Below are 12,205 nucleotides of genomic sequence, written 5' to 3' on the forward strand. Positions count from 1 at the left end.
TATCCCTATTTGCAGATTTTTAAATTCCCAATTTTTTATTTATTTTGTTTGCTGGCTTTTTTAATGGTCAACTGTGGGAAAAGGATTACTTGATATGTTAGCTAAATTTATATATTGTAATGATAATACACCTAGCTAGTAGCTAGCTGATACGGTTCATGATGATTTACTATATCTATTGACTATTTGATCGCATTAGTTCGAGATGTAAAATGTTAAACTGCAGCTGGAGATTGTCATGGAGATTTGTTTGAGAATATAATGAGTATTTATAGTTTCTGAGTAACTAAATTCTCTCTATATATATAATGCATAGCAATGGGCACACATATATATATACTAAAACTAAGACACAACCCCCACTCAGCGTGTATAAAATTTATCAGTATGAAAACAGCCTTTTCAAATAACACATATACGTCTAAAACACTGCTTTGAATAAACCTTCGTGTCTTTAAAAGTAAATATTCTACGAATGTGTGTAATAAATGTAATATTATGTATACTGATGTTTTTTTACTCCGTCACTTCATACATAATATAGGGGTTGCCTTTCTAAAGACACTGATTGTATAGCGTATAAAGCATTGAATAACTACATGTTACTGTCATCTACAATTAGCGGTCACAGGTAAACAGACACCTAATTTTTCGTCATTTAACTGATTTATGTTAACTAATTTGTGGTTAGTTGGTCAAGCAGATGGTGGAATAAGTCAGCGGCAAATTTCGCAGAATTTGGGTATCCCACTTTCGACAGTCAACAGAATCATCGTGCAGTTCAGGAAACACGGCAAGGAACAACCAAAAAAAAACCAACTTCAAAGAGCGATCTACTCCAAGTTTTGAAGCAAGAGTGGGCGAAATTCCCACAATCTAAAATTGACGAGATGATTCTCACGATGCTCCAAAGGATCAACGAACTCCACGAAGTGAAAGGAAGATCTACTAGATATTAATTAAATTATAAATATTTCAATTCATGTGAATATGACTGAAAAATTTCATTTTTTCTGAAAAGGTGGTGTCTGTTTACTTGTGACCACGCTGTGTAATGTTCATTATTGGCTTGTAGTTCCGGTTTCACCCTGTACCTAAGCTTTTTAACGGAACACCAGATATCTGTTAGAAAGCTAACTTCTAGGGGTAATGATAGCATCGTTTACACTAGAATTATAATGTTTTTTAACGTATGTAGAATGTAGAAGAAACAAATCGACTTTTCAATAGTCCTACGACCTCCGCAGTACCTTATTTAGTACTAGCTGTAGTACCCGTCCCCTGGATGGAAGTTATGTAAATTCATGATTAATGAAAGGTTATCTTGGAACATCAAAAGTTGTTTCCCTTATATGTAACTGTTAAAACGCCCATAAAAACTGCAAAACACAAAATGTGAAATTGCAATTTTACATTTATTTCACATATATTTAACAAACCTTCATGCTAAATTTGGTGAAGATCCATTAACAGGGGGCGAAGTAGTGGTATAAACGCAAAAACTCCCATAAAAACCGCAAAACGCAAAATGTAAAACTGAAAATTTGTATGTGTCCCCGCATGGATCTAATGAACCTCCATACCAATTTTGGTGAAGACACATCCACACCCTGCGAAGTAGTTACGTGGACATACAAAAGACAGTACTATTATAATTGTATAGATTGTACAAAAGGTTTGGGTGCAATATACCAATCTGTTTTGTTGTAGGCTGGCAAGAGAATAATAAGAAGAAGAATTACAAACAGGCCGTTTTGAGCAGATTTTCTTTTTCTTGTAAGTTTTACAAGTGTAATTTTTTGTGAGTTTTTATGTGTACAGACTTAGCAGTCAATATTAAAGGTTTTGAAGTGTTCTTTGAACTGAATCTTTATTGTTTATGGTGCTTTTTGCCCGAACGTTCTATTAGGGTTTTGTGCAATTCCTTGCTATCCCCATTATGAACCACTGTTGTGGTTCATGATACTAGCGGCGACCCGTTAAATATTTGCGGTAGTTTTCATGCCCTTCGCTTGAATATCCCTTATTCTATCATTTTCACGCACGCCATTTAAGTTACGGTTTCTTAGAGGCATTATGTTATATCGTTAAATCTTGGTCCATTTGAAAAGATTTTACGCGGTCAGACAAATAAACTCATGTAGACGTAACTTTATTTAATAAAACTACTCCTAAACAATAAAGCATAGTAATGGTATTTATAATAGTGTACAGAGTATGAATGTTTAGTGTATGACACAGTTTTACAAGTTGAAACAAATAAATTCCCAAAAAACGAAGAATAAAGAAAAAAGTAGCTAAAATATGTTTATAGCAGTCTATGAAACAAACCAAATCTAAATTATTGTAAAGTAAAGTAAATTTAAAGTTATAATGAAGTCAAACTTAGCTGAATATGCAGAAACGTCTGAATGAGTATTCACAAAGTGATAAGCATATGGTTTTGAACAAACTTTGCATGCGTATTTTAGACCTAAATAAGTCAGAAAGGCCATAGACATTATATTTAGTGTAATGTTATTTGTTGTTTTTTGTTTTTATGAAATGACATGCTGGTTAAGTGTTGTTTGTGTGAAATACTTTGCAAATAAAAAACTAAAGCTGAAATCGAAACCAGTCGTCACATGATGACAACGACATTGTGTCCTTATGTAGCATGCATGTTGCATTAAAAATTTAACTACGCAAAAAACAGGTAAGGTGATTCTGAATGGAAAAGCCAATATGCAATCCAGACTCCTCGAACAAAAACCTTTCTACAGAAAAGTTTCGGACAAACAAACGCATCCATATTAATCAGATAGATTTCAAAAATGGGTCAAGGTCATTTTAGCCGTTTCTTTCTCCATTTCTAATAAATATACACTAATTTATATTTAAGATAGAACAAGAAAAGGCTGGTTTGTTTGGTTTTAACAAGAAATATAAGTACGAAAATACATTAAAAGAGCTTTAAAACTGATTTTTGTTTCTACTACGCTAGTTTTCCATTTCCTTAGACTTCTCATTCTGGGATTATGATTAATGTAAGCTATAAAATCATAACCTATCGACAAATTCTGATAATCATGTGATTTAAAACAATTATAATAATGACAAAAACAAATGCTTCCATATCACATAAAATATTTATCACTTATAATTTAGAAAACAAACACCAGGAAAATGTGTGGCCTCATCTGATGAAAGTATTCCATTTTTTATTCAGTATTTAAAAATATATTAAAATGTAAAAACTGGGCTCAACTTTAAAAGTTAACATTTTCAGTTTGATAGAATTAGATTATAACTTAAAATAATTGTAAATATTCTTAAAATCTGCCGATATTAAACTTGCTACTTTCTTTTTCCTTTTATTAGTTGTTTGTTTGTTTCAAAACTTGTGTCCTAAGCTTCATAGGAAAAAGGAGCTATCTACGCATAGTCGTCTCTAATTTTGAGATGACAGACCAAATAGTTGGATTTAACAATCACTCTTTTAACGCACCCACGGCTCCAAAGTGCAGAACGCGTTTTTGCAGCAGTGGGCTGCGAACCATGATTTCTTGGAATGATAGTCTCAGCAGGCTAAAAACCGTTCAGACAATAAAATCTTGTTCATAAAGCAGTAAATGTAATTATTCTATCAGTTCAAAAGCACAAAAATCATTATATGTTGGAGAGAAAGAACTTGTAACAATGAAACAATGTAAGGTTTAAATCAGACGTAATGAAACAATGTAAGGTTTAAATCAGGAGTCAATTAAAAAAATATATTAAAAATCAGGTTATAGCTCTGGTTTCTAATTAATAATTTAGTGAGTAATTGTTTAACAAGATAAATATCTTAGATAGGAAAAGAGTTAACAAAACAAGATAAATATCAATATCTTATCAAGAAGAGTTAACAAAACAAGATAAATATCAATATCTTATCAAGAAGAGTTAACAAAACAAGATAAATATCAATATCTTAGATAGGAGAAGAGTTAACAAAACAATATAAATATCAATATCTTAGATAGAAAAAGAGTAAACAAAACTTGTTTTGTTAACTCTTTTCCTATCTAAGATATTGATATTTATCTTGTTTTGTTAACTCTTCTCCTATTTAAGATATTGATATTTATCTTGTAAGATATTGATATTTATGATAAGAGAAGAGTTAACAAAACAAGATAAATATCAATATCTTAGATAGAAGAAGAGTTAACAAAACAAGATAAATATCTTAGATAAGAGAAGAGTTAACAAAACAAGATAAATATCAATATTTTAGATAGGAGAAGAGTTAACAAAACAAGATAAATATCAATATCTTAGATAGGAAAAGAGTTAACAAAACAAGATAAATATCTTAGATAGGAAAAGAGTTAACAAAACAAGATAAATATCAATATCTTATCAAGAAGAGTTAACAAAACAAGATAAATATCAATATCTTAGATAGGAGAAGAGTTAACAAAACAATATAAATATCAATATCTTAGATAGAAAAAGAGTAAAAAAAACAAGATAAATATCAATATCTTAAATAGGAGAAGAGTTAACAAAACAAGATAAATATCTTAGATAGGAAAAGAGTTAACAAAACAAGATAAATATCAATATCTTAGATAGGAAAAGAGTTAACAAAACAAGATAAATATCTTAGATAGGAAAAGAGTTAACAAAACAAGATAAATATCAATATCTTATCAAGAAGAGTTAACAAATTTTTTTTCCATGTTCACACACACAAGTTTACATAACACAAATAACGCTGTATGTAATTACCAGACGACTATTTCTCTATTTATACATTAACGAAAATGCATATAATTAACAATTATTGTATATTTCAAACGTTCAGCTTACCTTAAATCTACCTTGTGCCTTAACAAGGACTCCGTCATGGTACCAAGATACACTAGGGGCAGGGTCTGCGAGAATACGACATTCGAAAAATAATTTCCTTCCGTCGTCTTCTTGTCGAATGGACGGCTTCTTTTCAAATGTGGGCGCGATCCCATCGATTTTTCTTTTAAAAATGAAGATTATTAAATATTAATATAACGTTTTAAACAAATTACTAACTGTTAGAGTAATACAGACGTGATACAGTTATAACTATCAAAGGATTTAGACGTAACAGCGTTCAAGTATAATACGTGAACAGCGAGCTTTCTTCTGTTTCGGCTGCTTGGTCGAATATTGTCCGACACAAATGTATTATTTATTTATTGATTTCCGATTACACAAAACAGATTAATGTACAGTAGATTCTGTCTAACATACTAGTAACACTTAGAATCATATACATTGATGTAGAAGTTGCATTATCACATACTACATGGCAAAATAGAATCATATACAAGCAGCATTACCACAGACTACATGGCAAAATAGAATCATATACAAGTAACATTACCACAGACTAATGGTAAAATAGAATTATATACAAGTAACATTACCACAGACTAATGGTAAAATAGAATCATATACAAGCAGCATTACCACAGACTACATGGTAAAATAGAATCATATACAAGTAACATTACCACAGACTATATGGTAAAATAGAATCATATACAAGCAGCATTACCACAGACTACATGGTAAAATAGAATCATATACAAGCAGCATTACCACAGACTAATGGCAAAATAGAATCATATACAAGTAGCATTACCACAGACTACATGGCAAAATAGAATCATATACAAGCAGCATTACCACAGACTACATGGTAAAATAGAATCATATACAAGTAACATTACCACAGACTACACTTGTATATGATTCTATTTTACCATTATTTTACCATGTAGTCTGTGGTAATGTTGAATCATATACAAGTAGCATTACCACAGACTACATGGTAAAATAGAATCATATACAAGTAACATTACCACAGACTAATGGTAAAATAGAATTATATACAAGTAACATTACCACAGACTAATGGAAAAATTAGTTTGGTAGGACGGGGATACGAACCCGCGACGTTCAGGTTGTGAGTCGAGCGCCGAAGTATCGAAAACCGGTTTTTAGTTTTATAAGTTCGCATGCATGGCACTAAGCCACTGGGCACTTTTAATGTGTTGCAGAGTTTTGTCAGACGGCATGTTCGTGCTAGAATTATATTTTCCTTTGACTGTTTGGTTCCAGTTATTTAATGATCAGGTGCCTATGTGTTTTGATACAGAATATGTTGGTAGTACTTTAAACCTTAATATATTGCGTGACAGCGTTAATGTATTAGACTTACAGGTGTATGTAACCTTGAGTGTACGAAGTGTTGTTATTGTATTATTGCTATTTAGTTCTCGGCTGTGCATGACGTAGCGGTTACCATGCTGGGATGCGAATCGGAAAGTCCCAGATTCAAACCGCGATTAGCCACTGAACCAGTTACTCATTTTCAGCTGTGGTTGTGCTATAACTGTCACAGTAAATCCTGTTTTACAAAAAAAGACAAATACAGCTGAGATCGCATAGGCGACGAAAATATCAAGATTAAATAATAGGTTGAAGAATCGCCCTGTTTTTTATATTTTCACTTAAAGAAGGATGACGTTTCGAGCTAGCGCTCTCGTCAGATCGTACAGTTTACAACAGAATTCATAGAACTTGCGTACATAGTATTTTGAATGATGGGCGTGAAGATTCCAAGCAGAATTACATCTATTACATAAAAGATACAAATCATGAAAAGATAAAACAGATAGCAATTAAAATTTAAACAAAAAATAGAAAATTACAGGAAAGAAAAGCGTTCATTTAAACCAGATGGTTGTAGGATCTCCAGATTGCACAATACTTACTGAAGACCCTACTACTAAATCTCTTTTCAAGGACCCACCCATAATTGTTTACAGACATGACAAAAACCTAAAAGAAATCCTGGTGCACAGTAACCTTAAACAAAAACAAAATGACACTCCAGGCATTCACACTTGTAAATGAAACAGGTGTGTCACCTGTCTACATATAAACAGCACTAAACACATACGAGGAAAGAACACAACTTTCAACATAAGACACTCCTTTACATGTACCACTGAATGTATCATTTACTGTATAATTTGTTAAAGATGCATTAGTTTATACATTGGACAAACAGGCCACCTACTCGGTGATCGAGCAGGAGAACATCTAAATCATATTAAACTGAAGAACTAAGATACACCTATCGGTAAAAATTTCACCATCAACAATCATACAGTTGAGGACGTTGGACGTATTAGTGCTTCAACAGACATTCACAAAACAGAAAGACTGGAAAGGAGATTAATCTACAATCTGTGGACCCTACAACCATCTGGTTGAAACAAACGCTTTTCTTTCCTGTAGTTTTCTATTTTTCCATTTTTTTGTTCAAATTTTAATTGCTATCTGTTTTATCTTTTCATGGTTTATAACTTTTATGTAATACATGTAATTCTGCTAAGAATTTTCACGCTCATCATTCAAAATACTATGCACGCAAGTTCTATGTATTCTGTTGTAAACTGTACGATCTGAAGGAGAGCACTAGCTCGAAACGTCATCCTTCTTTAAATAAAAATTTTAAAAACTTGGCGTTTGTTCAACGTATTATTTAATTTTTAAAGTAAATCCCGTAATTAGCTGTAATTAAAATAATGTGCTGCTGACTGCTCCTCATCCCTCTGGTCAGTTGTTCAAACCTTAGGGTGTGTTTGAAATGACCGTTTTGTCTATGTGTCGTATGAGGTGTTGCCGTTTGGACTGAAAATTCCAAACATTAAACATTTTCAATTGCGTAGATGACAAATTGAGCAGTCTATTAGATATATTAGGGATCTAGTGAAGATCAATGAAGAATACATCGAAAGCTATGTGCTACAGAATCTTTTCAAAATACACAAGATAATTAAATCGGTCGAATAATTTAGTTGAGTCACATCAAAATATTATAAAATGACTACCTTCCTCTCATGATTTAAGGTTTTTGATCATGTATATATATATTATGTATATTTATTTCATGAAAAAAATATTTAATTATTTTGAATTGGAATGTCGTTACTACAAAATGAATTTTATTGTACGGTATGCTTTGTAAAAAATCATTAACTAGAAAAAACATATTGTCTGTTCAAAATATATAGCAGATCAAGAAAACCTATTAAATTACTTTTTTTTTAGTTTAATTTCCCTTTTTTTTTTTCTAGACCAAAGCCATAGTGTTGTAACTCCGTAAACTTACCTCTGTCCCACGGTAAATCCGGATTAACTAAACATTGTTGTAAGATACGGTAATCTTTGAATAGGTTGAAAATAATCTTTAGTTTAGAAACAGCAAATCTCAAATAAAATCTTTATTTAAGAATAACTTTATCATAAAAAGTAATCAAAATCCTCCAACTGCACGAAATCGTCAAGCTAGTTCTCTCCATTTATACATGTATATGTTGTCCTGATATTTATATGTTGAATCAGTTATAGCTTGTTATTTAACACCTTGTGACCTCTTACAAAGGACTGACCTTCATTTTAAAAAAATGTGAAGTTAGGTAACAAAGATATTCGTTTGAGCTGCATGAATATCGTTAAAAATGGTGATGCATATATAATAAAATGTAGTCGAAATAGTGAAAACAGCCTCGGGTACCAGCAAAATGTAGTTTTTTCAGTACAAATTGTAAACTTTATCTGAGGAACAATGACTCCAGGCTTCCCAGTTTGATTCTGCCAATCTTGCCTTTATTAGCGGGAAACCAGCACCTACTCTAAACGGTATTTGTTACTGACAGCTGAGACCAAATGTGAAATACTTAAAAGCGTCGCTAACAGCGACAAAATGTATTTCAAATACTGAAAACCAGGTTCAGCAGTAGTATATACGAAATGCAGTTGAACTATTAAAAAGCATAATCCTTAACACCCTATATCAAACTGTAGTTTAATTAAATACTATTAATTTTGATTCTAGCTGAAAACTAAAATTGGACCAGTTAAAAATGGAATTATAAACCTGTAATAGTTTTTTTATTGTTTACCAAGTCATATTTACTAACTATTAAATATATTTACTTCAATATAACAATAGCATTGTTATAACGTTGTTCCTTCGTTGGAATGGTTTATTTAGATTGATAGTTTAAAATAACAAGTCCAATCAGTTTAATAAGAAGTTGGTTTATTTCATTCTTGAAGTTTATGCAAGATTCCTTCACTTTTACATTGGTGTAGGCGGCTTGACTGGCTTTACCGCCTCTTACGGCCCTGAGGCCTAAGTGAGTAAGTCTACAACTGACTTTCAAACGAAAATGCCTCACTAACTATACTATGATTAAAGTAAAAATATACCTACTTGTACAGTTTCACGGCTAATCCAAATTCTTCACTATTTCCCACACCTGAATTGTCTACTTGTATTTATTCCTGTAGCCCAGTTTCTAGACACTTAGAAAAGTCTCTCGATCGCTAATATTCCCGAAAGTTATAGGTACTCTAGTTCCTAGAACTTGTTTGATTCTAATGTCAAGCGCTCTCTAGTTAACATCTAAATTACAACATTAAAAATATAGCCATAACAACAACATTAAAACAATTTAAAATAATTAAATTTTAAATTAATTAACCAAATTAAAATAATTAAAAACATAAATTACAATCCGCATAAGTGAATTAATCCTGGGAATCACAACTAAGTCAGTATGCCTTATTTTCAACATAACATTCTAAACAACCCTAAATTAAAAAAACAGCCTGAAACTTACATATTGTGTCTATTTTTATTAAATCAAGAGTTCAAGAATTAACGAGAGTATCAATGACATGTAATTAAGTAAAAATATATTATGATTAAATCCTCTTTGTTGACAGTTGAAGAAATACTTCTAATGCTTGAACCAGACTGTTGAATTTATTAGTTTGAGACAGTGCTTAACTGAGATCCGGAGCTTGTTTGGAGGTTCTTATTCTTAAATCTAAAAATCAAAAACACTATAATTAATTTTAAGAATGCCGCGATAGTTGGTATCTGGATGATTACAACACCCCTTAAATCTAGCCTCTTTAAATTATTATCTTCCAAAACTCAACCCCCAACTGTCAACAGAGATCTAGCACTAGTTTGGACTTTACTTATCGATGTAACTTTATTTAAATTGAAACCTTTCCACATATCAGAAGGATTTCTTAAGAGTAAATAAAATTATCTTTAAACATTTGTTGTTAAGCACAAAGTTACACAAAGAGATATTTGTGCTCTGCCCATTGCGGCTATCGAAACCCTATTTTAGCGCTATAAGCCCACAGACGTTGAGCCAACGTGGAGGGGGGTGCAAATTATCTTTAAGCATAAAGTAAACCTAGAAGTAAAATTGTTAAAAAAAAAGTGAAATGGAAGGATTTAACCATATCAAACTTATACATAACAATCAAATAAGTTATTATACATAAAACATTGATACATTGAAAAATGAGAAGCTGGGCTGTGGTCAATATTTATATATACAGGGTGAGACAAAGGTCTTTAATTTGTTTTTCTATTGTTCTGAAGTTGGTGTAGGATATAAAAAATTTGTTCACATAACGTGCTTGGGTATATTGAGTCCATTTAGTACTTGACACGATAGAACGGTCAAATCAAGGTCATCCACATGCTACTACTTTGTATTGAAACAATTTAATCTTGTATTTTTAGTTTCAGAGATAGCATTTAATTGATCTTGATTCGACCTTTATCTCATGACAACATATCTAGTAAGAAATGCCCCACAATATGCTTAAACACCCTATATCAGCAGATTTTCGATGTTCCACACCTACTTCACAATAATCAGGACTTTGAATCACACCTTATAAGCTGAAACATAACTAAATAAATGTAAAAAAGTTAGTAAAACATATGAGAGAATCACTGGCCATTATGACAATTTAAGAAACAACTGTATTGATGTTGAAGTGTGGGCACCTATGGAGCAATGTAAGAAATACTTGTGGAGGCTATTTCTGTACTTGTTCCTTCTCATTCCTCTTATTCTCCGAACGTAAGCTAAAAATAAAAACAACAGTAATAACACTGTATGCTAATGGTTATTTTAAACCCAGACTAGGCCACTTGCAAAGTTACTAGGATTCCAGTTGATTTCTTTCATTAGAAGGCTTGAGTAAATTAGGGCATATTTTATTCTTTAAACGAACCCAGCTAAGAATGTGATATTAAAAATGCTTCGAATCTATTAAAAATAGATATACTCGTAAGTCATGATATCTTGGCTAGATTATAATATCTAAAGGCAGTGATTTGTATTGTGTTGCATGCTTTCTGACAATGCTACTAAGCAGGGACTACACATCTTGACGGACCCCCCCCCCCCCTACTCCCCATATTTTGTCTGGCCCATTATAAGCATGCGCAGTAAGAATTTATTTACGTTTATTGCCTATTAAGTATAAAGCTGCACAATGGGTTATCCGTGCTTTGCATATTACAGGGATAGAGCCCCGAATTTTAGTATTGACAAGTCAAAACATGGAAACTATGCACTTCATGTTTAGATTATTATTCTAAATAGGCAGGCTTAACAGAAATGCTTGGAACTATAATATAAAACTAATTATTAACAATATTAAGTTCGGGTAATATGATAATATTTTCTGACATAAATAAAGCTAATTAGATGTTCAAGAAATGAGACTGTTGAGACTACAGAGAGCATGAGTGTAATTTGGCTTCAAACGTTGGCGGATGAAAGACAACTGCTATATTGGAAGGAAATAATATCTCGCATTTTTCAAATGTGAAGGGGCTTTTTTAATTAAAAAAATATGAAAGAAACGTGTTCTCTCAACATCCTTATAAGTTGAACTTATGAAAGAGACATGTTCTCTCAACATCCTTATAAGTTGAACTTATGGAAGAGACATGTTCTCTCACCATCCTTATAAGTTGAACTTATGAAAGAGACATGTTCTGTCTCTTTCATAAGTTCAACTTATAAGGATGGTGAGAGAACATGTCTCTTTCATAAGTTCAACTTATAAGGATGGTGAGATGTTCTCTCACCATCCTTATAAGTTGAACTTATGAAAGAGACATGTTCTCTCACCATTCTTATAAGTTGAACTTATGAAAGAGACATGTTCTCTCACCATCTTTATAAGTTGAACTTTGAAAGAGACATGTTCTCTCACCATCCTTATAAGTTGAACTTATGAAAGAGACATGTTCTCTCATCATCCTTATAAATTGAACTTATGAAAGAAAGTG

At 31.9% G+C, this 12,205-nt stretch overlaps 1 protein-coding gene across 1 annotated transcript in view; it reads right to left on the bottom strand.

The window, feature by feature from the left end:
* LOC106471592 (muscle M-line assembly protein unc-89-like) overlaps nucleotides 1-12,205 on the bottom strand; it is a gene marked incomplete at its 3' end in the record, with an annotated part of 69,587 nt that overhangs the window by 54,578 nt on the left and 2,804 nt on the right. The window contains exon 2 of the mRNA XM_022400209.1: nucleotides 4,837-4,999. Within this exon, the coding sequence (XP_022255917.1) occupies nucleotides 4,837-4,999 (163 nt within the window). The remainder of the gene's footprint in view (nucleotides 1-4,836; nucleotides 5,000-12,205) is intronic.

The sequence above is a fragment of the Limulus polyphemus genome, unplaced genomic scaffold, assembly GCF_000517525.1.
Source record: "Limulus polyphemus unplaced genomic scaffold, Limulus_polyphemus-2.1.2 Scaffold4718, whole genome shotgun sequence".
Taxonomy (NCBI): domain Eukaryota; kingdom Metazoa; phylum Arthropoda; class Merostomata; order Xiphosura; family Limulidae; genus Limulus; species Limulus polyphemus.